Source organism: Osmerus eperlanus, chromosome 18 (assembly GCF_963692335.1).
Source record: "Osmerus eperlanus chromosome 18, fOsmEpe2.1, whole genome shotgun sequence".
Lineage (NCBI taxonomy): Eukaryota > Metazoa > Chordata > Actinopteri > Osmeriformes > Osmeridae > Osmerus > Osmerus eperlanus.
In genome coordinates, this window is record NC_085035.1 from 3529726 (window position 1) to 3557239 (window position 27514).

At 47.1% G+C, this 27514-nt stretch overlaps 2 protein-coding genes across 3 annotated transcripts; both read right to left on the reverse strand.

Annotated features, from left to right (window-relative positions):
* Positions 1–85: 85 nt before the first annotated feature.
* Positions 86–12587, reverse strand: LOC134038434 (rhotekin-like). Of its 2 annotated transcripts, none has more exons than XM_062483778.1 (13): positions 12453–12587; positions 11452–11651; positions 11212–11273; positions 10869–10922; positions 10542–10659; positions 10096–10353; positions 9851–9945; positions 9656–9762; positions 9428–9556; positions 6883–7048; positions 3676–3780; positions 2587–2677; positions 86–832 (listed from the first exon to the last, which is right to left on the reverse strand). In XM_062483778.1, the coding sequence occupies exons 1-13, from the start codon at positions 12474–12476 to the stop codon at positions 826–828; spliced, it is 1416 nt and encodes a 471-aa protein (XP_062339762.1). In that variant the 5' UTR covers positions 12477–12587; the 3' UTR covers positions 86–825. The 2 variants fall into 2 exon arrangements, with proteins under 2 accessions (XP_062339762.1, XP_062339763.1); XM_062483779.1 differs by having other exon boundaries at positions 2563–2677.
* zgc:162472 (uncharacterized protein LOC553495 homolog) lies at positions 11909–26429 on the reverse strand. The gene is made up of 26 exons (XM_062483775.1): positions 26295–26429; positions 25495–25712; positions 24713–25409; positions 24372–24475; positions 24175–24240; positions 23643–23822; positions 23306–23439; positions 22862–22956; positions 22710–22764; positions 22450–22596; positions 22168–22365; positions 21133–21196; positions 20831–21035; positions 20594–20721; positions 20052–20451; positions 19634–19768; positions 19419–19455; positions 19208–19300; positions 17341–19101; positions 17028–17230; positions 16396–16447; positions 16033–16186; positions 15692–15915; positions 15160–15520; positions 14423–14948; positions 11909–14195 (listed from the first exon to the last, which is right to left on the reverse strand). Exons 2-26 carry the CDS (start codon positions 25704–25706, stop codon positions 14088–14090), a joined length of 6339 nt encoding a protein of 2112 aa, XP_062339759.1. The 5' UTR covers positions 25707–25712; positions 26295–26429; the 3' UTR covers positions 11909–14087.
* Between the last annotated feature and the right edge of the window lie 1085 nt (positions 26430–27514).

The window sequence follows — 27514 nt, forward strand, 5'->3', positions numbered from 1 at the left end:
AAAGTGTATTGGGTTCTATAGCAAATGTAAATGACATCCTGGAGAGTGGACTAGCCTACCACTAGGACCCACCTCACAAGTGTAGTATTGTTTGATGGATTTATTGAAGGATTATCTCCTATTGAGACCCAAACTATGAAGATAATGCACTTACCTAATAGAAAACAGATTTGTGCAAACATTTGTGTCACTGTGTAAATCCACAATCCTTCACCTTCATGTACAAAGCTACATTCACAAAACGATGTACGTTTTTATTGACATTCTAGGGGTTATGAAAGGGTTCTAAATGTTCATTTCGTCAAAATAACCACCTATCAAAACATAATACAATAGCAGAGGAAAAAGATGTCATGAAACTGTAAATTGTTATTACACTACTGATTAAACTATACAGTAAACTGTGTGCAAGTAAACACATGTATAATTCCTCACTACCCTAACCATGTCTAGAAAGATCAGAAAATCCCAAAGTCATTTGGATCCGTTTGGTGGTTCTTCTAAAAAGGCCTCAAGCCCATGTATGTGAGATTCACACTGACATTAAAAAAAAAAGCTTTGTTTAAATGCAGTCTTTCTACCTCTCTTTTTTTCCACTCTGGGAATTCATTTCGAAATGGCACAATGGAAGTAAATTGATCTGTAAGCCAAAATCCATCTCATGGCTCCAGCACAACCATTTTTAGGAATAGGAGGTTATAAATCCAATATAGACTTGGCCTGCAAGCTATTACCAAAGTCACCTCCAGCCTCTTACTTGCTCTTGGCGTGGATGTTTATACGAGGCAGGGAGTAGGCCTTGTCACTGTGCCACCAGACCAGCAATTAGTAACTATACGGAGAAAAAGACAAAAGAGTATGAACAATAGTCTGTCACCAAAATAACACAGACAGGGGGAATGCATTTGCAAGCAGCAGGCTTCAAACCTTGGTCCAAGAATGCTGGACGTATAAGTCGGGGTTGTCTATGTTTAACAATTAATGACAATGTGTCACGAAGCAGCCTACGAACATCTCGCAATATTTAGTTCATCATCTGAATGTTCATCTCTGGTATGAGAATTCCACTGATGGATTATAGAAAATGGAGTGGATTGAGGTCCCAACTCATTTCCCCTGTCAACACAAAAATCCCGCTTAGCTCAAATACAATAATTACAAACCTGCATATCACCATACAGATCGCTCGAATACATACACGCAAACACTCTTTCTACAGGTTTTACCACCTGGGGCAGCAACAATGGTGCTTCTGTCTAGAATTACAGACAAGCAGCATTCCGCAACTGTCATTCAACCATGGCAGAATTTTAGCTACGGGTTGTGATTACTGAATTTAAGAGGCTGCCAAACTTCCAAGCCACAGGGCTTAAGCAGAAGGAAAAGATTTTACTGATCATGTGCAACTAATTAGCCTCAAACGGTCTGAATTTTCCCCCTAGTGTTGTGTTCTCTGGTCTACTCTCCGTATTGTCTTGCCCCTGGAAACCTACTGACTGCATCCCTCAATCAGCAATTTTTCTTTGCAAATTTCCCTAAGCTAACCATGTTCACCAAACAATGATTAATGATGTATAGGTCTATAAATTGTTAAATTACTAATCGGGATTGATAAATGGAGGTAACGATATGGAACTTTTTACTCTTTCCCAATAATTCTTTGAAGAATTCACAACGCTATCCACAACATTATAGTATTGAGTTGGCCAATATGAAATCCCCTACAAGTGAATTAACATGAACCTAACTGAACCTATTGAAGCATGTACCGCAATAGGTACCTAAGAAACATCATCTGTACTGTAACATAATCCACGCTGATACTTTGTTTGGTCTGTCTTTTACATTCGACTGATCCGCCAGTTATGTGTAGCATAGTCCATGTCACAAAGACATGGACTAGTCTGTGAATGCATGTCTGATATACTGAAACAACATCTTAAAAGCGCAGTGTGCCGTGTTGACACAGTGTAGTGTAGCATTTGTCAACTGCAAACTATCTATCATGTTGCTGTAGGGAGATTCATGAGTACTCATGAGTACTCAAACTACTGCAGAGCTAATTCATCTACCTGTGAGAGCACTCCTTGTCCTGTTAGGTCACTTTGGTGTTTACAGACCTAGTTGTCATGCCTCAAACCATGGCACTTAAATCAAAACAAGTCATGTGTGGCCTGTCTCTTGATACACAGATTTTTTGTTCTACTTCATTTTCCTAGACTGCACCGACAGGATATTGCATTCAAGGATTACTGTCGGTCTGAAACTGTAGTTAAGTAGATGGGTAGGTGACCCATGTATACATAACATTTACACCTGGAGTCTGAGACTCCAAAGTATGTGTTGTTGAGGACCCTAGCTTTACATCCCAGCAACTCCTCCTGATTGGCTGATTTAGAACCTCAATTAAACTCATCTGGGCAGCAGAGGAAGGCTATAAAGTCGCAGGCATGTGAACACAATTGCAGAGAGACTCACTTTATGGATCGGTAGTCGAAGAAGACCTAAGCGGATAGGCAGTGAGTGAGGTCACTGACTGGATATGTAGGTGTGCATGTTTACCTGTGTTGATGCTGATACTCTTACCTGTTGTCGTTGTAATAAGACGACAACAGAGAACGCATCTCAGCAGACACATCCGGAGTCACATGACCCTCACAGTGAGACGGTGATGTCACTGCCAAACACGAGGAGAGATGGCGGGAGGAGGGATGGGAGGTGAAGAGGAGAGATTAACTATAGGAAGGCAGAGGCTATGAAGTACAAACGTAACTATGACATTTTGTGAATGGCAGAACATTTGACATCTTACAGGGAAGTAGAGAGTTATGGAAGTAGAACATCAAACATTAAAAGACGTCAGATGGGTGAGCGGTTAGGGCATCGGGCTAGTAATCTGAAGGTTGCCGGTACGATTCCTGGATGTGCGAAATGACGTTGTGTCCTTGGGCAAGGCACTTCACCCTACTTGCCTCGGGGGGAATGTCCCTGTACTTACTGTAAGTCACTCTGGATAAGTGCATCTGCTAAATGACTAAATATAATATAAATATAACATCAAAGTAAAGCCTTAAATGCTATGGACACATGCAGAAGTATTTTCCATTAGGTGTACATTCGCTACAATACAACATTTTTTAATCAATACATTTTTTAGATCATTGTCCTTCCTTCTCCTCCATAGTTCTCATCTGGCTGTTATCGCATCTAAAATGTCTTAACATAACCATTCATTCAGCTCACAGTCTTGGTATGTTTTCCGTCTTCAGACGACTTGCCACCAAACACACCTACATAATGAGTGCTGTTGTATTCCATTTCCCCATTATTTAGAGATTGTGTTACACACCACAGGTGCAGAGATCAGGTTTCTGAAATGCCCGAATCAACCGAGCGACTTACAGTAAGTACAGGGACATTCCCCCGAGGCAAGCAGGGTGAAGTGTCTTGCCCAAGGACACAACGTCATTTTGCACGGCCAGGAATCGAACTGGCAACCTTCAGATTACTAGCCCGATTCCCTAACCGCTCAGCCACCTGACTCCCCATACTTAGACAACTCTACTCGGTGTGGAAGTGTATCTAAACCTGCATACAGAGTTAGGTAGTGTTTTTACAACCTGCAATTTCAGTAAACAATAAGACAAAACGCTCCCAGTGGCAGTGACAAGGTACCTATTTCATGGTAGAGGGAACCCTGCTTGGTGGTCACCAGCAGGGGCTTTCTGGAAGTTGGAGGTTCTATCTTCATGAGGTCATCACAGCACTGCTGCCATTGGCCTGCAAGACAAACAATTTCTTTAATGAGAGTTTACTTTAACGTTCTCCAGAATGTTCTTTTCAGCCAATCAAACAGCTGGGCCAAACATGAAGCCATCCAGCACCAATCAGAATACTCCTTACCAATGATCTGCACATCATTACTTTGTGTGGGTGTTTGGTGTGTGTGTGTGTGTGGTGACATAACCTAGAAAATCAAATTACAAATTGCAATATGACAGACAACTAGCACACAGACAGATATTTGAAACAAGGTCATAAAAAGCAAGCTGTTTGGAATGTCTGATGCCTATTTACCTCTTTGGCTCACACACCTATCTGCAATTAAAAAACGCAGACATCACCACAATAATATGCTCATGTTTATTGCACTGATGATGACGATTACGCTCAAACACTTTAGTCATGAGACGGGTGATTTTGTTTCACACCCAGATGTATCTCGAGAAAGACTGGAACTTAAATTAAACTATACTTCAGTATAGTAAAATATGTATTTACTATACTATACTGAAGTATGTCCCTATCTGTTACAGATAATGCAGTGATTCTTACTGTTATTTTATTCTTGCATTATTTCCTAGCATTTGAAATGAATCTCTACAGACTTAAAGAAGTAATTTTCGAACTATGCTGGGATAATCTTGATGAACAGGTTTTTAATGAGCGATTCTGGGAACAGTTGGAATTAGTTTAACGTTAAAACTGCACCCACAGTACCATCAACCGTGCGCCTACCAGTGCACTAACAAAGTGTAGGCCTGTTCTCATACACAATTAGTCCACCTGTTATAGTGCCCTTCAAACATCACATCACAAAACGGCTGGTTTGTGCACGGGTAGAGTTTGGGTTGTGAGGAAATTCCCTTTCTTTTGACGAAATAAATCAGCTGTTTTAGCTATTAAATGAGTAACAATACCAAGAGGGATGAAAACGTTGTTTTAAACCAACCCTAGATGAGGAAGCTTGATGCAGCTAACTAGCCTATCAGGGTATGTCATTTCAGACCAGGTTCAGTGATATTACGTAATGATCTTGCCCACCTTTCTCAGTTATGCTGCTAAACAACGGGTATGTTGTGTCAGGTGGCTTACACTCCTATTCAGATTTGGCTTCACAATAGCTGGCACTTAATAGTATCTCAATAGTAATAGCAATAGACGATAGCAATAGACGCTCTGGATAAGAGCGTCTGCTAAACGACTAAATGTAAATAGTATCTCACTAGTAATAGTCTATCTCACTGACAGTTTATTTTCATAGGATGCCACCAACTTGGGTTGGTGACTGAAGTTGTCAAACGTACAATGGCATTAAGAGCTTTCAAATAACGCAATGCGCTTAAATTGTTGTTTTGATTTTTGATCAAATGAAACCGCCTTGAATTAGGAAGAGGTTATTGGAGAAATTGAATTAGTTATATCAGTTATATCAAACATGAGAGTTATGAGATGGGTCTTCATAACTCACTTTCTGATCGTTCGAAGACATTCCATGCCAACTGTCGTGAATGAATGATAGCACAGCTATGTGGGTAGCTGAACAGTCTCATTATACTGTGAAGTATTAAACAACTTCCTTCACACCAAACACAGAGCAAACATATACACACACACGCAGACCTTCACATTATAGCAGGAACTTAGATTTAATTGAGAGGATTATTTCTGAGAAATGGAGTTCCTGTCAAACGATTGAAAAAACATTCACATTACTTAGTTAAAAACACTAAATATTAGGTTGAGTTGAGTAAATCACTGTATACTATGCATCCACTCATTGACTATTTGAACATCATCAAGTAACCAGTCCAGTATTTGAAGTATTCATTGTAAACAATGTGGAAAATCAGAATGGTAAAAAACACAATACTGTATTGTATTATTTCACTGTACCGAACATGGCAAACCTCCATCACATGATGTTTTATTTTAACAATGGTGTCATGGTGTTCCATTTTGAGTGGTTGCTGGAGACCGGCTTGTTATAGCAGGACCAGATATGCCTGCTGAGCTGGCTTGGTCGGCTGACCTGGAGACTGACTTCAGTTCAAAGAGAAAGTGTGTTTCTTTACGCTTAGAAGGCAGTAGCCTAAATAAGCAGCATACAAAAGATTAGAACAACATGTCTCAGGCTGTGCCCTCATAGATCACGTCATTCTGAAGATGAATAAGACTGCCAGCATGAAAACTGTTACATTACAGGGCAAGCATATGTCTGTATTTATGTTCATGTATGCATGCCTGCCATGTCTGTCTCTTTGTCTTCCTCTTGCTTTCTCCTCTGTCTCTATCTCTCTCTCTTGCTCCCTCCCTCCCTCTCTCTCTCTCTCTCTCTCTCTCTCTCTCTCTCTCTCTCTCTCTCTCTCTCTCTCTCTCTCCTCTCTCTCTCTCTTTCTCCCTCTACCTACCCCTCTCTCTCTCCCTCTCTCTCCCTTTCAATGGCACTGTTGGCGTACTGTTGGCGTACTTTGAAAAGGACAGTAATTACTCAAAACAGAAGGCCCAGGCAGGAATGACAGAAGCATCTGTCTCCAATTGTTTGCACACAAAATTACACATTAAGTAACAGAGAGAACAAACATCTGCAGTTCAACTTTGTTTTTTGTGTACAAGAAGAAATCTCACCCGAAACTTCAATGTACTCTCTGTGGATTGACATCCACACCCAGACTGTCATGTCGGAGTGATATCATAATGCCCTGTTTACGGAGTTTGTCAGGTGTGTCTGCCTGACACTGCAATGCTTCAGTCATGATGTTAACATTGTCAACCAGTCATTGTTTCTGGCTTGACGACTAGAATAAATACCAATTCATGAGGCATCCAGTCATTTGATACCTGCTGTAATTACCTGCACAGCCAAAATAAAGCCAACAGCAACAATATCATGATGTGTAAACATCTGATCTGTAATGTTAAGGTGTAAAATCTGTGTGACAGATTGTGTCTGCGGTTTCAGTTGTACAGTTAAAATGGTCAGCGGAGGTGGACGGGTAATCTGAATTTATGAAGAAGAAGAAAATGGGGGGGGGGGGGGGGTAGCACGCTCACAACTCAGAGTTGTGTGTGTGTCTGTTCTATACTGTCCACGGAACTCACTCATGTCATAGAAATGCTGCCCGAAGGCCTCCATCCACTGTTGTGTTCCCTGGGGGGTGTGTGTGGTCAGGGTGTGTGTCCTCTCTTCTCCACGCTGGTTTGTGTTGATGCAGATGTTCTGTGCGTGATGTCGTGAGCCTCTCTCTGACACGCAAATGCTGGTATCCTGATGAAGACACACACACACACACACACACACACACACGTGCTGCTTTCATGTTTTTAGAATTAGCATGATTCAGCAAAACCTATACCTAGGAACCCTAATATCTTGTCATAAGCGTAACATGTCAGATGGGGAGTCAGATGGCTGAGCGGTTAGGGAATCGGGATATTAATCAGAAGGTTGCCGGTTCGATTTCGGACTGTGCAAAAATTAGGTTGTGTCCTTGGGTAAGGCACTTCACCCTACTTGCATCGGGGCAATGTCCCTGCACTTATCGTAAGTCGCTCTGGATAAGAGCGTCTGCTAAATGACGAAATGTAAACGAAATGTCAATTTTAACTAGAGAGGGTACAATTTCTGGGGAAATTGTAGGGTGTGCTTGCTTGCATCGGTTGCACAGGGGTCCGTTTTTGAATGTCATTTTTACAACTGATATTTCTGTATATTTTATATAAAAATGCATACTTATTATTTATAAAGATTACATAGTTTTAAAAGCATATATTTGTTGCTGCTCATTTACAACTCAAAATACGAGTGAAGTGTAGAATGAAATAGATGTCTTCTCATTTCCCCTGCAAGAGGCAGCCTCATAGCTGAATCAAAACGAATACATTTGGCAGAGCGGTGTAAAAATTGACCTAATCTCTATGACTTAAACGTCCTTTTAAGTTTTCCCTTCTCGTGATATTTTCAGGCATTTAGCCTACTCATATTGCATTCATTCATTAATAAAGAACCCCCTTTGAAGATTATTCTACGACGTTACCGGCAGTAGAAGATGGAATCGCGATTCAAACAGTACCATCTGCTAACTGAAAATATGCCCCCAAAAACGTAAATAAGCTTGACATTTATTTAGTGGAAAATCGCTCATTCATAAAAAGCTCACTGGTAGCGATCATTCATTGTCAGTAACGCAAAATGCGATATAGCCCTGTGTGGAGAAGCTGCCCCGGTAAATTCTACTACGGTACAGTACTAGACTACTGCTGTGTTCGTCTTGGTAGCGATTGCGTTGGTTGAATTTGATTTAACGTTCCGTTGTACGGTTTAGGCTGAAATTAATTATTTTCATGAACAGATTGACAACGTTTAGGCTGTGGCAATGAAGTTCAGGTTAGTAGTTAGATAGACTTTTGATTTAAGTAAGGGGAGTGCCGAACATTTTCTGTCGCCGTTTGACTTCCTAAACAGCTGTGTACTGTAGATGTTTTTGTAGTGTGTCTCGCGTAAGCTACAGCGTTGCAGTGAGCTACACTGGTTTGAAACCACAGGTAATGGTAATTTCACCAACAAATCGTTTACTAATGTCAGAATAAATCCTACAACGAAAATGTATATGTGAGGAATGTTTATTTTAACGACTGAAAACAGATACATCATAGACCACTGTAGTATGTGTTGCCCGGGCAACACAGGCTAATGTCATGATGCTAATACTTCCGTGAAATAGTATTATACTACTGTTTCCGAAAGTAGATGTACTTCCTTAATAATATCAGCTTATACTGTACATTACACATCACAATTGTGTGTCATATCACAAAGTAAAATGAGTAAATAGTTATCACCCTGGCCTCTTTGCTTGTGGCGTTTCTGCAGCTGCCTTGCAGTAAAGCTATAGTTAGCCTAGCTATCCCCCAAGTTAACAGATGCGAAACGAATGTTCTGCCAAAGGTAGTCACGCGTGTTTTCGTGACGTTAGTGACGTAGTGACGTTAGTAACGTCAGTGACTGTGGCTAGCAAATTAGCCACCGTTAGCTTCACTTTTCGCCACAAAAACTTAACTTCAGCCTAAACCATGCAACGGAACGTAAATTCCAATAGAAGCAACTCAATCGCTACCAAGACAAAACTTTTGACACCTACGTTGTCTATGTAGGCCAAATATTGACTGAGTTTTAGGGGGGCAAAAAGAAATAAAAATAATAATAATAATAATAATATATGTGAGAGAACAAAGGTTGTGCTCTCGCCGAAGGCTTGAGCACACCCAATAATAATATATATGTGAGAGAACAAAGGTTGTGCTCTCGCCGAAGGCTTGAGCACACCCAATTATGAGACTGGGAAGGAGTTCTGACGGGTTGTGCAAGAGTGTGCACATTGCTGATGTGCTGAGCTGATACTGACAACAAAGACGATACCTTATGTGGGAAATATTTGAGAACGTGCGTTAAAAAACGTTGAAAGGCAGTCGAACTGGATTCCTCTCACAGTTTATCGCCACCTATTTAACACCTGTTGTCCTTGTGGAAAATAACAGCAGCAAATTGTCCCCCTAGTGGAACAAGCATGCGTCTGCAGCATCATTCCCATTTGGCTCTGAGGAAGTCTTGTGTTAGTGTCCTTGCATGTCTGCACCGGTCGTCAACCTTGTTGATGGTGATGGTGAATAACACTTTCTCTCCAGCCTCCATATCCTCTTGACTTTGGAAAACCACGAGATGTGGTCCTTTGAGGACGCCGTAGACGTCGGTCCAGCATTCGGGCTCATTTTCAAGCTGAAATAGGAACGAATGCAATGATGAATGCAACGATGACTGTGACCCTGACAAGAAGTAGGATGAGGGGGCGAGAAGGAGGTGAAGTTAACGCCTCACCTTAACTCTCAGGGTGCCGCAGATGACCTGCTGGGTCATACAGCGAGGCTGCGCGACCAGGCGACAGCACATACTGCCGTAGAGAGGCAGCCAGTAAGAGCTGTCCTCTGGAACGCCAAACGGGAGAGCGCCGATGAGAGGAGAGGAGAAGGAAGGAGGAGAGAGAAGTGGAGGAGAGGGGAAGAGGACACTCACCTGTCGTTGAAATAGACAAATCATGTGTCCTGAAGCTGTCCTGTACATGGGCCAGCTTCAGCGTAGTGTGGGCCAACAGGTGATACTTGGGCCCTCTAAGGATGACAACATACAGTCGAGTCAAGAGCCGATTTGAGGTTCACAAATCGGGAGAAAAACACAACTGTGTATTCTCAGTCTGGGATGTCCCTAAGTTATGTATGTTATGCATAGCCGTATATTCTCTGGTATGTTACCACACTTACTGCGGATTAAGAGCAGGCACCTGGGGCGTGGACCCTCCTCCTGGTCCTCCTTCTCCCCCCGGCCCTCCTCCATTGGCCCCACAGCTTGCAGCGGTCTCCAGGGCGGCCCGCAGTTTCCTTCCAGAGGAGCGTCCCAGCGACCCGCTGAGGCCCAGACGGCTCAGTCTCCTGGGTCCTGCTGCCCCGGGGGCAAAGTCCTCCTCCACACCGCTGCTGTACAGCTCCACTCGCAGTTCAAACTCAGGGCCCACCTCGCTACTGCCCTCACGAAACACAGGCAGACAGACAGGCAAACCGACAGACAGGCAGACAGACACACAGACAGTGGATAACAAAATGTTGTGTTTACAGAATGCCGTCCGTCAAGGACGTCTCATTCGACGGGCGTCATTCTGTTAATATGTACATCTGCGTATGTATATGGAGGAAAAGAAAAGAAAACCTACAACAAGATAGCCTCCTCAAAGCAGATGTCTGTCAGTGTCCTGTCCACCATGACCAGGTCTGTGTCGAAAATCTCTCTGCCGCATTGCAGGAGGCAAAACACTGCACAGCGATGCAACTCTGAGATAAAGAGATAGAAGAGCACAGGCTGTTCAGAATCAACGAACCATCACACCCTACCCGGCATTCTGTCTCAATGTGGCTTTATTTGAAATGACGACGTGTATTAAGTTATTGTGATATTAATTTTGGAATACTTTTATTTGACATTTTATAAAAAATGCTCACTCATGTCACCCCTAGTGATATGTACTTGGATCTAAACTCACCTCCTTTATTCTTGAAGTACTCTGAATCTTTCCACATGAGTGGAATTCGCAAGTCTGTAGAAAAGCAATGTTTCATCAGCCCATGTTGTCAGCTGGCAGATATGAGACATGCTACGCACGGGAATGTTGTCCTCATTTACATTTACATTGTCATTTAGCAGACGCTCTTATCCAGAGCAGTAAGTACAGGGACATTCCCCCTGAGGCAAGTAGGGTGAAGTGCCTCGCCCAAGGACACAACGTCATTGGCACAGCCGGGAATCGAACCGGTAACCTTCAGATTACTAGCCCGACTCCCTAACCGCTCAGCCACCTGACTTCCCTCATGGGTGTGTTCACTCACCTGAGATCGATACTCGGCCTGTACAAGGCAGCCTGGAATCCAGTGACCTACCATCTGATGGCCTTGTGCAAAAAAAGATTAGGTTTAGTGCATCTCTTCCTTTGTCCTAGCTTCCCTGCATCTATTCCTTCATCCACCCATCATCCAATCAATATGCCCACTCCCTGTACCCTCTCTTCCTTCCCTCTCTCTTCCCTCCCCCTCTCTCCAACTCTCTCCCCCCCCCCCCCCCCCCCTCACCTGCGTCCAGCCCTCTGGAGGACCTGCGCCTCCTTCACCCTCTGAAGCTGGCTGAGGAGGCCCAGGATGCGGGCGTTGCAGGTCAGCAGACTCTTGGAAGCTTCCAGGGCCTGTTCCCTCTGGGAGCAGGCTGCCAGAAGCTTACTGGCCCCCTCACGCATGCGCACCTCCCGGTCAATCTGCCTCTGCACCTCGCCGTCCTGAGAGACCGAAGGAAGTGCAGACGGGGGGGGGGGGGGAGAGAGAGAGAGACAGAGAGAGATAGAGAGAGATAGAGAGAGACAGAGAGAGAGAAGGGAAATACCTCAGACAAACATAGCTTAAGGGCTTAACACACTGATCCAGATAGGTATGTTTGATTGGGACGGTACACATGCAGACATGAGGTTTTGGATATGCATCATGCTAAACAACAGAGGAATGTTTTACTGTCACCTGAAGATTAGGTGATAGATAGACTGAATAACTTTTATTAATAATTTGATGTATTGTTTAAAGGAGTTGACATCCATACATCGATTACAGGTTTAAGTGAAGGTGAAGGATTAAGAATGAATGATCTGAGCTCTTTGATTAATTATTTGTAGTGCTTCTGTTATGTCACTGAAGTCTCCTGATTCTTAAGCTTCTCAGGAATGCATAAAGCTGTGCTTGTGAAAGCATGAATCAAGGTCCCACAAAAGACTTAGCTTAGCTAATACAAAGATAATACACTTATTTAATACAAATGTTGGCAATCTCTGCAATAAAACACACAGACACACAAACCATTTACACCTCTGTGACAAACATTTGGTTTCATGATAAAGTCAATGGAAAATGACACACTTTGATGAAACCTGAAGATCCAAAATCACATTCTGAATCATTGTAATCCAATGACAGATTCCCCACATCACTCGACTCAACTTACATCAGTACAGCTATAACACAACAGCAAAACAACCTCGATAATGACATCGATTGTTAAACTTACACTGTACATTCAAGTGAACACTCACCAGGTCATCTTCCAACATGTTCATGATCCTATGCCTTCCTCCACCCAAGTCCAGTCACTCTGAAGGTGACGGTTTCTAAAATGCTTTCATATCGACTTAACAGACAGTATAGTCCGACTATTGATTGGGTTACTGCTCCAGTCACAGTGAACTCCAAGCATGGTAGCAGTCTCATGGTGCCTCCCCAACAACAGATCAAAATAGTTCTAAATCCCATAATAGGGACGTGGTGTAAGGGATTTACTGTGTGGGTTACCAGTCGGATTAAATGAAGTCTGTTATTTCAATTCCTTGATCCACTCACACAGACGTAAAAAAATACATAGGTCATAAGAAAAATTTGCCATCAACTGTGACACATTATGAAGTGCTTAAAGTGCGCTTATCAAGTGTTGTGAAGACCCACTTCAACTAAAGTGTTACCTAAATTACCACACCGTAACTTGCATGGAAGATTTGGGGCAAAAAGCGTTTTTTCATTTGACATTTCCATGACACGTTTTAAAAATGTATTTGTGTATTTTATTTTATTTTAAACACACCTGCAGAGGTTGTGGGTGAGAACAAACTGAATGTAAAATCATGATATGTACACTTGCCCTGCAACACAAATCAATTATATATACAAATAACATAACTGCCATTTCAATAAAAAACTATTTCGAAATAACTCTTCCTGGAGGCGACATTCCAAAGACTAACAAGACATGAACATACACACACAAACTAATGCTAGAGAACGGCTTGTTTAGGTAATAACATTAAAGTATTTAGATGTTGAGTGTGTTAATAAGACTTATGGAAATCTTTGTATGTTGAGTTTATAGACACCGGTTTCCACGATAAACGTGACCATTGACATCTCTTAAAATCAATACTCAGTAATGATGAACCAGATATCCTGAGTGTTACTCAAGAGGCAGAAAAGGTCATTATATCACCCTGAGCACTAACAACTGTAAGCATCGTACTGTTGCATTATTTTATAATTATTTCAAGTATTCTGATAACATTTAACATTGAGAGCAAACCAAACTCATTGTTTACTGCTTCCTGTCACATTACAATTCCAAGATCCCATATGGGGGTTTATAAAACAAAATAAATACGTAATACTGACAAAAATAACGGGAAATGTTTTTCAGCTTGATGTCGTAAGTTTTCACTATATCCTAGGGAAGTTCAGTCACTGACTGAGGCTCCATGAGGTGATGAACCAGTGGCGGAGGGGGAGAGAACAGTTAAAGCAACATCCACACAAAGTGGCACCTCAAATGATCGATTTGAAAACATGAACTAAATCTCTGTACAAATACCAACCATATTTCATAAAAAGTACGAGCCAAAATATATATATATATATATATATTACTTAAGCGGTTGGCAAGCTTGGGTGAAATATATTCTCGAATCCCTCAATAGTATGAATGTAACTGGACATGTCACATTAGTGTCACAAAACAGCCGTGAGCGACCTAATCAGTAAGACAGCTGTCACTGAAGCGCTTCCTGATGCCTTGACCTCTTACATCACTCAGCGGGCGTCGCCACGGCGTCGCCACGGCGTCACCGTGGCGTTCCCGTGAATGCTGTCTTGTTCTCCCCGTAACCCCGTCCGGTTCTGCGGTTCTACCGTCATCCTTCGTTCTCCACTTCGGTGAAGATGTCACTGAAGAAGTACTGAGACACGCTGATGTCCTCCTCCTCTGCTGAGGACACCTCTTTCTGCTGCGAGCCTTCCACCTAGGACCAGAACACACGCACTCTTAACTAGGACTTCTGAACTTGTATGTGTGTGTGTGTGTCAGAGAGAGAGAGAGAGAGAGAGAGAGAGAGAGAGAGACAGAGAGAGACAGAGAGAGACAGAGAGAGACAGAGAGAGACAGAGAGAGAGAGAGAGAGAGAGAGAGAGAGAGAGAGAGAGAGAGAGAGAGAGAGAGATGGACATAGTGGTATTTCCTTCTCTTTACCTCAGCGGCGGAGGAACACTGGAAGGCGCTCGGCCCTGGTTGGCTGGAGACTCCAGATTCAGGGCGGGCACACGCACAGCTGACATCAGGGAGCCCTGAGGCCTCGACCCCTGCTGGTGGTGTGTGAGTTTGGGCGCTTGATGTGAGGGCAGGGGCGCTTGACGTGAGGGCAGGGGCGCTTGACGTGAGGGCAGGGGCGCTTGACGTGAAGGCAGGGGCACTTGACGTGAGGGCAGGGGCGCTTGACGTGAGGGCAGGGGCGCTTGACGTGAGGGCAGGGGCGCTTGACGTGAGGGCAGGGGCGCTTGACGTGAGGGCAGGGGCGCTTGACGTGAGGGCAGGGGCGCTTGACGTGAGGGCAGGGGCACTTGATGTGACTGCATGGGCGCCCGCTTTCCTCCCCGGTCGTGAGGTGCCGAGCTGGGGCTTACGGGAGGCAGCTTTGGTACCTCGGGGGCCCCCAGTGGGGCTCGGGCTGCTCTTGTCAGCCATGAAGGACAGAAAGCCTCGGGGTCTCCTACCAGGTCTGGAGAAAACAGATATCACAGAGGTGAAGTGAAGACACCACAGTTCACTGACAATAACAGTCACTGACAATTAAATCAATACAAACTAGGGCTTTTCCTCAGAATGTGCAGTTTTATTAAAGACTAGATCCTTCACAGACCCGAGTCCTATTTAGAGTCGAGGCCGATGCTGGGTCATTACAGGTCTGGGGTGAGACCTCTCTCCCGTACCTGCTGAGAGGGCCACTCGCAGCCAAAGGCGTGATACCACGAACATCCTGAGCCTCCGAACTCACACCGCCGTCCTCCGCCACCCCCCGCCTTCCGGAGCTTTCCGTCGGTCCCACAGCTCCTCCCCGTGTCTCCGCGGGGGCCCTCTCCTGTGAGGTCACGGGGCCCGCGGTAGCCGGCGAGGCCTGGGTCCGGGCAAGGGGGCGGGGGGACGCGGGGGAGGGGACAGGGGCGAGGTCTGGTTCTGAGGGCGGAGGTTCCTGCGGCTGGGTTGAGGGAGAGGCTGATGATGTCGGGCGTGCAGAGGTAGCGTGATCGGCTTGTTCCTTCCTTGTGGTTGTTGATTTAACCTCCGGTTTGGCTGCCCGGAAAACACACGCAGAACAGGAAAGACGATTATTAAATAGTTGACAGTTTGCCAGGGTGCTTGAGATTGTGTGTTCTTAACAGGCACGATTGGTTTCAGTCAGGAGAGGTTGTGTTTCTGTAGGCGTCTTGGCATAGTGCTCGTGAACGTCAATATTCGTCATACCTCTTCCGCTCTTGTCTGGGAGTTTGCGTTTTTTACGGGGAGGGTCCGCCTCCTCCTCCTGGTTCTCCGCCGGCTCTTCACACACATCAGTCCGGGCCTCCTCGCTCCTGACCATGCCCGACTCCCCACCCTCCGGCTCGACTGGAGGCTCCGGAACATTCCGCGGCACTCCGTCACTTCCCGAGGTCACCTCTCCCCCAGGGACAGCCGTCGCACTGCTCAGACTGAGAGAGACGAGCGCGAGGAAGGAGAGGGCGCGCGCGAGGGCGAGAAAAAGGTTGTTTAATGCGGCCCTGCATGGCTGGGGGTTTGGTTTCGACAGAACGCAGCCAGCCACTGACCTGTGTGCTCGAGGGCAGGCTGGCTCTGGGGCCTGGAGGAAGGGCAGGGGTGCGGGCGCCATCTCCTCCCCCGTGAGAAGGACTGGGATCTGGGTCAGAGACAGGATGAAGAAGGGCTCCTCTGGGTCTGAGGGGGGCAGGTCCACTGGCACTGCTGAGGGAGGGGAGGGGGAGGGTTGATGGAAGGATGAAGGGAAAGATTGATGTATGGATGAAGGGAAGGATGGATAAAGGAAGGGATTGATGGAGGGAGGGAAGGAAGGACAGTGAGAGAGCCACAGACCAGGAGGATAAAGTGAAATAAACTGAAAACTGTGACAAACACATGAGAATGTATGGTGATGTCTGGCTGGAGTAAAATACCTTCCGAGTTTGTCCTGGTGACGGGAGAGCTTTGATCCTCGACACATGGCGTCTGGGAAGAAACACAGGCCGGCAAAGACCACCTCTTACAACTGATCTTAAAGAACACTGTCGGGAAAGTGCAGTCTGTCTTTCCCTTCTTGTTGAATGCGTGCATTTTGTGTACTTAAAACATTGCACTGTATCATGTGATTCTGGTTTCTGTCTCAAATGAGTCACCCTGTTCATCATTTCCACATAAAAGCCACAATAGAGGTGAGGTCTGTATGCGTAGGCGCTTCGGCTTTGGGGCCATCTAAACATGTTGGCTGCAGACTCTTTGCCTGGTCAAGACATTACATTTACATGTTGTCATTTAGCTTAGAGACTTAGACTTAGAGTAAGTACAGGGACATTCCCCCCCCGAGGCAAGTAGGGTGAAGTGCCTTTCCCAAGGACACGTCATTTGCACGGCCGGGAATCGAACCGGCAACCTTCTGATTAATAGCCCGATTCCCTAACCGGACAGTCCCGCAATCCTGTTAGCATAACCAGACAACTGAGGGCAGTACTAGAGGGCAGATGGGAGGTGCTGGAACAGAAAGTTGCCCTCGGTGCCGGTAAAAGGCTCGAGGCTATGCTAGTGTTCTTACCTGGATGACACCCACAGGAGCTGCAGTCGAGAAGAGAGAAGCGCTGCCGTCTTCGGCAGGGATCTGCGAGCGAGTCCTCGCTGTCGTTTCAGGCCGAGGAGCGCCGCCTAGTGGTCTCTTGGCTTTCCTCCGGCTTGGGGGTTTGCTGATGTCTAAGATCTGGGCGGCCAGCTCCCCAAGAGTAGACTTTTGAACACTGGGGCCTGGGGAAATAAATAGTCTTATTAATGCCTACCGAATTAGACAAAGAATAGAAGTAAATATCGGAATCGGTTTGGGAGTACACCCATAGTCATGGTCTTGATATTCTCACCCGGTTTTGATGGCGTCGCGCTCCAACTGGAGTGGGAGAGCGTGGCTTGGCCACCGCAGCCAATGCTGGGTTTGAGCTTGGGTAGGCGGGCTGTGCGAGACGGTGGGTCCGGGGCCGGGTCTACATCAGGATGTCTCTGCGCCTCCACGTTCGACGTCTCCCTTTCCACGCACGACGGCTGCTTGAGACCCTCCACCTCGCCTGGGGTTGACCCGTGCTGCACGAGGACGGGAGCAGAGGTTTCTGGTGGCCCAGACCGCTGGAGATCCCCCCCGGGCCGGAGATGCCCTCCGGGCTGGTCTTCAGAGGGTCTGAGGCATGGAGAAGACCCTGGGGAGGAGATGGTGTTGCTGGGCGTATCGCTGCTGGTTTGCGGTTCCGAGGGAGCGGTCACGCCCTCGGCGGGTAGGGATTTCGAGGTCGCGGTCGACGTCTCCTCAGCAGGCTGTGGTTTAGATGGGGCGGTTCTGGAGGCCCGGCCAAGGTTGGGTTTGGGCTTGGGGAAGCGGGTCCGTCTGGGCTGCGGGACAGTCGAATCGGAACCGTCGGAGCCCGACTCGGTTCTGGAGACGGACCCGACGGCGCTCGCCGTCTCCTGAACGGCGGGTTGCGCGCCCGGCTTCACCAGAAGGGACGGTCCAATTTGACCTTCGTGCTCCTCGTCGGGATGCGCGGAGTGCGTGCTGGTGTCTGTGGGCGGGACTAGAGACGGTTCGTCCTCAGCAGGGAGTGGTTCGGAGGCTGTGGTGCTGGCGGGAAGACCTTCCGAGTCTTTCTCGCCAAGCCGTGCTTCCGAAGATGAAGCCACGGTGGAGGAACTCTCAACAGGCTTCAACTGAACAGACGTTTCTGCCGCGAGCTGCGGTTTCGGCTGGGTTGTCCTGGTGGCCCTGCCCAGGTTGGGTTTGGGCTTGAGTTTGGGGAAACGGCTTCTTTTGGCCTGGGAGGCGGTCTGCTCTGAACTCTCTGAGCCCGACTCCTCAGGAGGGGCGGGTACCACTTCACATACCGTCCCCTGATTGGTGGAGACCACCTCGGTGGGTTGGAAAGGGGGTCCGTCATTGGTCTCTGGCGTCTGTGGGACTGAGTCTGGTCTTGTGATAGTCTCCGAGGCTTCAGTGGCCTTCGACGTTATGGTAACCACAGACGGAGACGCCATGCTCTCCTTAGAAGGCGTCGCTCCTTCCGGAACCGCAGGGAAGGTCGATTCGGGGGAGGGTGGAGCGAATGAAGGCTGATTCGGATGTTGCGTGCGCTGGGTTGCTTGTGGTGGTTCGGAGTGTGAGGCGGTGGTGGTGGTCTGAGGTGAGAGGGCGGAGGTGCCCTCGCCAGGCCGTGCTTCTGAAGGTGCGGTCAGGGTCGAGGGCATCTCCACAGGCTTCAGATGAGCGAGCGTCTCGTCTGCCAGCTGTGGTTTCGACGGGGCGGTTCTGGCGGTCCGGCCCAGGTTAGGTTTGGGTTTGCGGATCCTCCGGGTCTGGGAAGCAGCGACTTCCGAACTGTCCGAGCCCGTCTCCGCCTGGGAGGGGGGTTCGGGTTCGGGTCCGCTCTCGTTGGTCGATGCCCACTGTGTGGGCGGGTCGTCGCTGCCCTGTCGCACCGGGACCGAGTCCGCCGTCGTCGCAGACGGATCGGGGGGCAGCCGCGGCTCCACAGAGACTACGGGGTCAGGGGTCCCCGTCTCGGGTGGACCTGTGTTGCTGTGTGATTGGTCAGTGGGTGGTTGATGTCGGGGTTCTTCCTCGATGAGCACATTGGTTTCTGCAATGGGAAAAAAACAGGCTGTTCCGACAGGCGGTAATAGGAGTTCTGAGGTGGAGAGCCAGTCTGGAGGTGTAGTGAATGTGCCCATGCTGAGAGGGGTTACCTGAGCAGCAGTCCTGGCTATCCGGGGACGGAAGCATCTGGTTGCTCATCGTCAGCAGGGTCCTAGCTGCCTCATTGTAGCTCTCCTCTGATTCTGAAACACGAACGAAAGAAGAAAAAAGAAAGGTTACTCAAAACGATTCTTTTTGAACGTTCGTCCTTTTACATTTAGCAGACGCTCTTAAGGTGCTCAGGTTGCGTGATTGACCTACCTTCCATGGGCTCTGGAGACAGGAAGTCGATGACATCCTGGAAAGAAAAAAAAAACGAAGAAGACGCCAGATGTGAGCTTCCCGCAGACCAAACACACCAGGCTACCACGCCGCAGCGCCAAGAAACCCACGGCTAAAGATTCCGGACGGCTAAACGACGTGACACACCAGTGTGGACCCCCACCCCCCACGGGATGGCGGAGAGGGCGACTTACAACCAGCAGGTCCAGCTGATGTTCGCAGGGCACCTCGCCCCCTGCCCCCCCCTCCCCCCGCTCGCACGAGGCGTCGGGGCAGAGGGCGCCGTCGGGGATGCCCAGGACGTCGGGCATGTTGATGGAGATGTCGAGCTGAGGGCACGATGGCGGGGGGAGGATGGAGGAGGAAAGTGGGGAAACATGTCGAACAAAAACAGACGCGAAAGCAAATTAGGACACGAAAAAAACGACACAGGATATGGTTCTGGACACAGAAAAAAGCGCTGCACAGACAAGGACGCGTATCGCCCACATGGAAACTTTGTGGGTCGATGGTTCGATTGGGGAAACAAACAGAATGTTCGCTGACACACGAGTGAAACTGGAAAGTAATGGGGGGGACGTGATTGGATGATGGTGATGCATTTCCACACACCTCCTCCATGGTCTCTTCTAGCTCTGAGGCCACCGGCTGTGGAGAGCGGAGAGTGTAGGGGACGAACACGGGCGCTTGGTTCTCCATCGCTGGGCTGGTGGGAAAGTGCAGATCTTCCTCCTCGGGAAGCCCCTCCCCCAGCGCCTCATCACCCTCTTCTTCACTCTCCTCTGACTGGGACGCCCGGAGGGTCACCAGCTTGGGCTTCCTGGGACTGGCTTTGCCCTTACTCTGAGGCAGGGAGGGGCCAGGCCGGAGTTTGCCCCTCCTAGTGGGGGGTTTGGCTTTGGAGGAGGGGGGGGAGTTAGGTCCCTCAGAAGCAGCGTCACAGGGTGGGGCGGGGCCGTCATCCTTGGCAGGGTAATTCAAATGCTGTGTGGGCTTGGGTATCCTGCCGTACCTAAAACCCAGCCAATCAACATCCACAGTGTCAGCCGGGCAGTTGTTCAGGCGAAAGGTCTGATCCAATCAGATTGAAGCAAATATGTAAGCGAGTGAATGAAAGCAGTTTGGCATTTGGAGTATGTGGATGAACGCTGTACCGTGTAGGTTTGGCAGGGGCAACCGTGGTCTCCCCCTCTTCGTCAGAGGAAGGAACCTCCTCAGTCTGCCTCGTGTCCTGCCTCGCGTCCTGCCTCTGACCTTGCACCTCAGAAGGAGACGCAACCTCCTGAGGGGGAGTACATGATCAAGTCAGAGTCACATCTCTAAACAGTTGCATATCAAATGAAATCAAACTTGTGTTTGTCTTTAAAAAAAACATTTTTTTAAAGACCCACCTGTTCTTGAGGGGTTGAGTCCTCAGTGCTCTTGTCTCCTGCTGTTGACGTGGCTCCCCTGGGTCCGGTGCTGGGAGCTGGGGTCTTCTGACCCCACCTCCGGCCCAGGGTAGGGATGGGTCTGGGGGCTCTGCCCCGGGACAGCTGGGCTGGCTTGATCACCGGGCCCTTGGGTGCTGCCACGGGCTCATCTGCCTTCTGAGAGCTGAACACAAGAACAAATCAGGAGGGTGGGTGATGAAACCACACACACAGACAACACACTCACACACACAGAGACAGAGATAGAGAGACATAACTACCTCTCCAGAGGTGACTCGTCCTCAGGCAAAGCAGCTTCAGAATCTTCAGGGACACCAGCCTCATCTTGATAGAAGGGATCAGAAAAAATAGTTTTGTCAGAAACCTATCAATGACATGACGCCTAAATGTACTGTCCGACTGCATTTTCTCCAGTTAAAAATTGTCTAGATTTATAGAAAAAAACACAATTTATATTTAGTGTCTCTCCCCTTTATGTAACCACATTAATTTTTCTAAAATCATATGGCATTTCTGATTTTCTTTTTACTGAAAGTGTCAAAATATCATGTGGTGCGACCGGTCAGGCATGAGTGCTATTTTGGAAACTTCTGGAAATTTGCTCATAATGTATTAAAATGTATTTTCTGCCCTGTTTGGCATCGTTTCCAAAGTGTTTTGTAGTCTTATATGAAATTACAGTGCTCTTTTAATTATATTTCTGTCATAATATACAAACAAACTTTCTCAGACTATGGCCATTTTATGAAATGCGGTGCGACCTTCAAGAAATTACTATTTTGGAGCTTTTATTTTGAATTCCACTGAAAGACGGGAAGTTGCATCATACATCAGTTTGCAAAGGACCCTTGAAAGCAACAAGCAGGTTTATAACCCTCTATAATATTTTGAAGGCCCACCTATCAGATACACCGATGTGATTGGTGCTCCAAGAATTTCAGAAGAAATCCAGATAATTTTTTTCTACAGACTTCATATTCCTGAGAACTTATAAAATAAATCTAAATAGGTTAAGGAAATATGTTCATTTTTAAAAATTCACGGTAGCACCACATGACATTTTTAAAGGTCATGGCCAATTCATGAACATTAAACATTAAATCATCGTTTTATATAAATTCATACATACACAACATTGTAAATGTTTGAGCAAATGCAATAAAAAAAATTTTTTTTTATTGTATTTAAAAATTGGCCTGTGAAAATCCTTATACGTCTGTCTTTATCAACTCTTGTATTCGTTAACTAGTGTTTGGTCATTTCCACGGTGGATGTTGTGTTATGTTCTGACAAACCTTCACTGAACGATTTGCCCTTTTTCTTCTTCTTGGATTTTGCGGGGGAAGACGCTCCGTCGTCGGCGCTTCTTCCGCGTTTCTTTTTCGGCGTGGCGCCGGCCGCCCCGTCCTCGTTCAGGACGCCCTCGTTCTCCTTCTCTCCTTCCAGCTCCGCGCCCTCCTCGTCCTCCTCCTCCACGTCGCTCAGCTTCTTGGCTACGTTCGATGAAAAGACGAGAGGGAGTTAGCGAAGAATGAGTTTTGAGAGGAAGTGACCTCATCGGCTGCGTACGAAGCCACCCCGCTCACCTTTGGGTTTGCTCGTGCGTGCCTTCCTGACCTTCCTCTCGGTCGGAGACTTCGGTTTCTTCTTCTTCTTCTTCCCTATGGCCAGGATCTTCTCCAGAAGGTTGCTGAAGAACTCCACGTCCATCTTACGCCGCTCTTCTACGGGTGGGCAAAATCAGGCCCGGTTAGAGTCCCACAGACCGGCCCTTAAAAGGCACACACACACACAGAGACACACACACACACAGAGACACACACACGGACACACTTACTGAAAGCTTTGTCTATCCTCCACCCGTTCTCTCGCTCCTCTCTCTTGAACTTGTTCTGTGTCGGGTAAAGGTCAAAGGTTAGGGTGGCCCGATCCAAGCGAACGTACGGTCCATCAAAGGAGGTTGGTCTTCACCCCTGTGCCTCTTCCCACCTTGATCTCTATTCGAGCTCGATGAGGAAACAGTTGACCGATCATGGAGAAGTCAGTGCCAACCATGCTGATGGCCAGGTAAAACATGTCGGTCTCTGGAGGAATAAACACATGTTCAACCAAAATATTCCTTTTCAAACACCCCAGGGTGCTAAATAGACATGTCTCACCAATGGATTTCCAGAACTTGCAACATAACTCCCATGACCAAAAATGTTCACTTACATTACTTTATAGATGTACATTCTAAGGAGATGTTACTCAGTGTTCACATAGGTCAGCCTAAGTATTTTCACAAATGTCCATATTTCCAAGACTTTTAGGATGGTGTTAATGACCACTGGCTTATCTAGTCTGGAAAATGCCCACGTTTTAAATCCCCTGGCTTTTTCAGGTTTTCCATAACCATAGCAACTGTGTGAGTGGCAGTTGACTTGCTCAGACCTTGGCTGGACCAAGGCTTGGAGTAGGTGGCCCTCCTGAAGCTGGAGTAGGTGGTGGTGGAGCCCCGCTCAAAGATAGGGTCTCTGTCCTCCATGGGGTTAGGCCCTTTAGCCCTGAGGACCTCCACTGTCAAACTGGAACACAGATACGGAACGCGTTCTCAAAACGGACCAGGTGATCCCAAGATACAGATCAGCAAGATACCAGACACGAAACAGTGGCAAAACAGACTGCGTTCACAGTCATATTCCTGTATCGCGTTCGTAGCTCACGTGACGTATAACTCGAATCTACTGGTCGCACGACTGCCTTTTTCCCCTCACGGAACGACACCAACCTCTCCTCGTCGATGATGAGCGAGCCGTCCTCCGCCACCTTCACCCTGGGCACCATCAGCTGGTCGTCCTGCCCTGCGTCCGAGTCCCCCTCGTCTTCGTCGGCATCGCCCCCTTCCTCTTCCTCCCTCTGGGTCGCAGGCTCCGGCAGCTTCTCCGGTTCCGGAAGTCTCTCTGGAGATCTGGAGAGGGAAGGCGACAGCGGCACGTGAGAGCGGGCTCTCTAGGAAAGCTGCACGACGAGGCAGGAATTAGCATTTGTTTCCTGTTGTCGTGACTCGTATTATCATCATCGTAACTATTATTGTTACTTTGTGTCTGACAAATTTAAGTGTTTTGTCATTCATGTGTTTGTTTCATGGCTTTGGCAACAATGCTCACACAACCATGCCAATAAAGCAGTGAAATTGAGTGATGAATAACGTTTGGCAGAATCCATCCAAACTAGTAGTCCTATATTCTTACTACTATAGTCTTAACACCTTATTGCATCAGCCGCACACCATTTCAAATAGACACAGCAGGAAGTCTTACTCTTCCCTCGATGGAGAGTTGGGGATCACAATCTCGGACTCCGCACGTTTATCTTCTACAAAGGACCTGGACAAAATGACATGGCACCCATAAGGAAGAGCGTTTACAAACTGGATGTCGAAGGCAATCCAGGCAAAGAATACAGGACATGGTGTGGAAACTGTTCTACGCAGTAACAGACAAGACAGCTCTCTTACGTCATTGGGTTTGAATCCGGCAGGTAGTAGATAAGATCTCTCATGGTCATCTTGGAAGGATCCACTGTGTACTCCTTCGCGCACACCTTGGCCTTCTTCGATTTCTGCATGTCGAGACATCAAGCTCACAGTAAGCCTCACACAGACGAGGCGAAAAAGCTTGAAGCAGTGAAAAGGTATTTGCCCGGAGTTGAATCCAACCGGCCCACGTGGCGATCCAAACAGTAAAAACATCATCTACAACACTACATCTAGTAGAATTCACCTCAGCGAATACAGGCCCCCGTGTGTGTGTGTGTGCGCGTGTGTGTGCGTATGTGTGCAAAGAATCGCAAGCTCACCCTCTCTTTGTTCATCTCCTGTTTGAGCAGCTCTCGGAGCTTGCGAGCCTTGGCCAGCCTCTGCAGGTCTGTCGGGTCGTTCAGCAGCCGGCTCAGCCTGGACTTCCCTGGTGCCAGAGACAGCCCGCATTTAACAGACCTGGACACCAGGGTCTTGGCTCTCTCGGACAGCTCCGAGGCCTCTCTGCTCGGCAGGGAAAGCGTGGCCTTCTCCAGAACGGGGGGAGGAGCGTCCTTGGTCTGACTTGTGGACGGGCCGTCTGATTGGGGGTTGGCGAGCTGGCGTTCTGCCGGGTGTTCGGAGGGCGAGCCTTGCTGTGGCCGGCTTTCCTCCAGCTCGGACTGGTCCGCTGGAGAAGGGTCTGGGAAGCCCGGGGAGGTGGGCTTGGCCTGGGTGGGCTGTCTGGCCCCACCAGAGGTCTTGCGCCTGCGCGGGGAACGGACTCCCTGCGGGACTGTGGTGGAAGTCTGGTCGGAGGGCCCTGGAACCTCGGAGTCCGGGGCCGAGGCTGGAACTAGGGTCTCCGAGGCAGCTTTCACAGGGGACCTGGAGGTCCGGTTGGTGGAGCGTGTGAGGGCAGGGGTCACCCGGGGCTTGGCGAGGTTGGGCATGACTGAGTAACGTTTCCTCCTCTGAGATCCTGCAGAGCAGGCGGGGGCGCTGGAAGAAGCCTCGACACTTTTTTCCTTCCCATCACTGCATATGAGGACATGACGGTTAGAGACACAGAACAACCAACAGTCCCATGCCTGAACTCATTCTGCTTGTATAGTCAACTTACTCTCCAGGTGTGGGTGATTCAGAAGGATTCTCAGTTCCTTCAAGAGTAGAAGGGTCTTTTCCCTCCTGTGACCCTGCCTTGGCCAGATCGCCTGTGTCCTGGGGGTCAGTGGCAGGAGCCTCTTGGCTAGGTTCCTGTGAAGACCCTGGGGCAGGGCCTCTCCCTGCCGGCCTGACATTCGGACGAACACTTATCCTTGATCTGCGGAGCATGTTGTTCTGCAAGATGACACATATATTGATCGTTACATTTAGAATGCCGCCTAATCTACTTGGCAGTAATTATTGTCAAGTGCCCATAATTATAATGAGAAGATTGCGTTAATAAAACATATTAATACTAACATACCGCAAATATGACATGAAACGCTATATTGTTGTGAACCTACTACTAGCAACTACATGCCGCAGGCTATTAGGTTCACAACTGGCTATCTATTGTGTCACTTATGTCAAAGTTATAGCATTAGCTTTTGTTAGCATTTCAGATGACTGGCTTGCCTGTACAATAATTGTGAGCACAATAGTTCGCTAGTTACCTAGCTAGGGGAGACTGTGTCGTAGCTCTAAAACGTTTTTACTATTCGATGTAGCTCTACCGACAAATGTAAAAAAACTCCCAATCGCTTGCTATCATAATAGCTAGCTAGCTATGTCGCTAGCTGTCCGGTACTTCAGCAAAGTCAGTACTACTGTGGACACTGCTAGCCTAGCTAGCTAATAGTAACTCGCTAGCACACGCTTTAACCCAAATAATGCATTTCGACACTAAATAGATTGATAGGACAAAATATTACATACCTTTTCTTTAAATCATCTGTCAAAAATTAAGCTAATCCATAGTCGACTTTTATTTATTTTGCCTGGCACTCCATGCTCACACTACCCCACCATGATAGTTTTGGTGACGTCAGAGCCACATGAGAGAGAAGAAATATGGGCAGATTTATTTTGCTTACGTTGTCCCCAGGCCTTCTAGGTTTGCAAAAATGCACATACTAATAAACAAAACTATTCTGTTCATAGTAGATTTGTTGCAGATCAAATCGTTTTTATAACAAATAAGTCTATCAGGTAAACTAAAATTTTTGATAATGACAGGCCGGTGTCAGGAGTAAAGGTTTCAGGTCTTTAAAGATATTTAAACTGGCAATAGGTTTCAGTAAATAAAACATGCATCTATTTCATAATAATGATATTGGCAAAAGTGTGATTCAAGCATGGTAATTTGGCATTCAGTCTGTGCTGATTTTCATCAGGGCTAAGTAGGCTACACACACTTTATAAACTGATGGTTTGGTATAGCAGCTGTGTTGGTGAACACCCATCTGCCGCCAAGAGTCCTAGATTTAGATTTAGTCATTTAGCAGACGCTCTTATCCAGAGCGACTTACAGTAAGTACAGGGACATTCCCCCCGAGGCAAGTAGGGTGAAGTGCCTTGCCCAAGGACACAACGTCATTTGGCACAGCCAGGAATCGAACTGGCAACCTTCAGATTACTAGCCCGCTTCCCTAACCGCTCAGCCACCTGACTCCCTATGACTCCCTCTCATAGCATAATCGGTGCGTCATTATTTCTGATTATTAAAACAATCTCTCACAAGTGTCCCTTTAACGAGTTAACTTTTGTAGGCCTACATCCATGAAAGAGACAGTGAACAAATTCACGGGTGATCACATTCATGAAGCGTCTTTGTGGCTGAAATGGCTCAATCGAAACCCAAAAGTATTTTCCTGAGAAGTGCAATATTCAGAGAAATCCAGGACAACATTGGAATAATTTCATTATTTTCCGTTTAATACAAGTGTCAATATCTCCAACATTTCATCAATTCCAATTTGATCCCTTTTAAATGTCTTAAGCTAAATCAGGAGGACTTACATTTCTTAGAAAAGTTTACATTTTTTGTTTTTTTACATTCCTTTTACCCCTCCCTCTTTACATTTAATTCGGATTTACAAAAAAAGTCTGAAAAGTATTGATTGGGTAGAACAAAAAATTATCTCAAGAATGAGTGA

Bases quoted from the DNA above. Each gene is read 5' to 3' on its own strand.
- LOC134038434 (XM_062483778.1), bottom strand. From the start codon at position 12,476: ATGAACATGTTGGAAGATGACCTG. The intron at 11,274-11,451 runs GTGAGGGGGGGG...TTTTTGCACAAG, and splicing joins CTCCAGAGGGCTGGACGCAG to GCCATCAGATGGTAGGTCAC. The intron at 10,660-10,868 runs GTGAGTTTAGAT...TCTTTATCTCAG, and splicing joins GTACTTCAAGAATAAAGGAG to AGTTGCATCGCTGTGCAGTG.
- zgc:162472 (XM_062483775.1), bottom strand. From the start codon at position 25,706: ATGCTCCGCAGATCAAGGATAAGTGTTCGTCCGAATGTCAGGCCGGCA. The intron at 19,456-19,633 runs GTAAGTCGCCCT...TTTTCTTTCCAG, and splicing joins ATCAGCTGGACCTGCTGGTT to GATGTCATCGACTTCCTGTC. The intron at 19,102-19,207 runs GTAACCCCTCTC...TTCCCATTGCAG, and splicing joins TAGCCAGGACTGCTGCTCAG to AAACCAATGTGCTCATCGAG.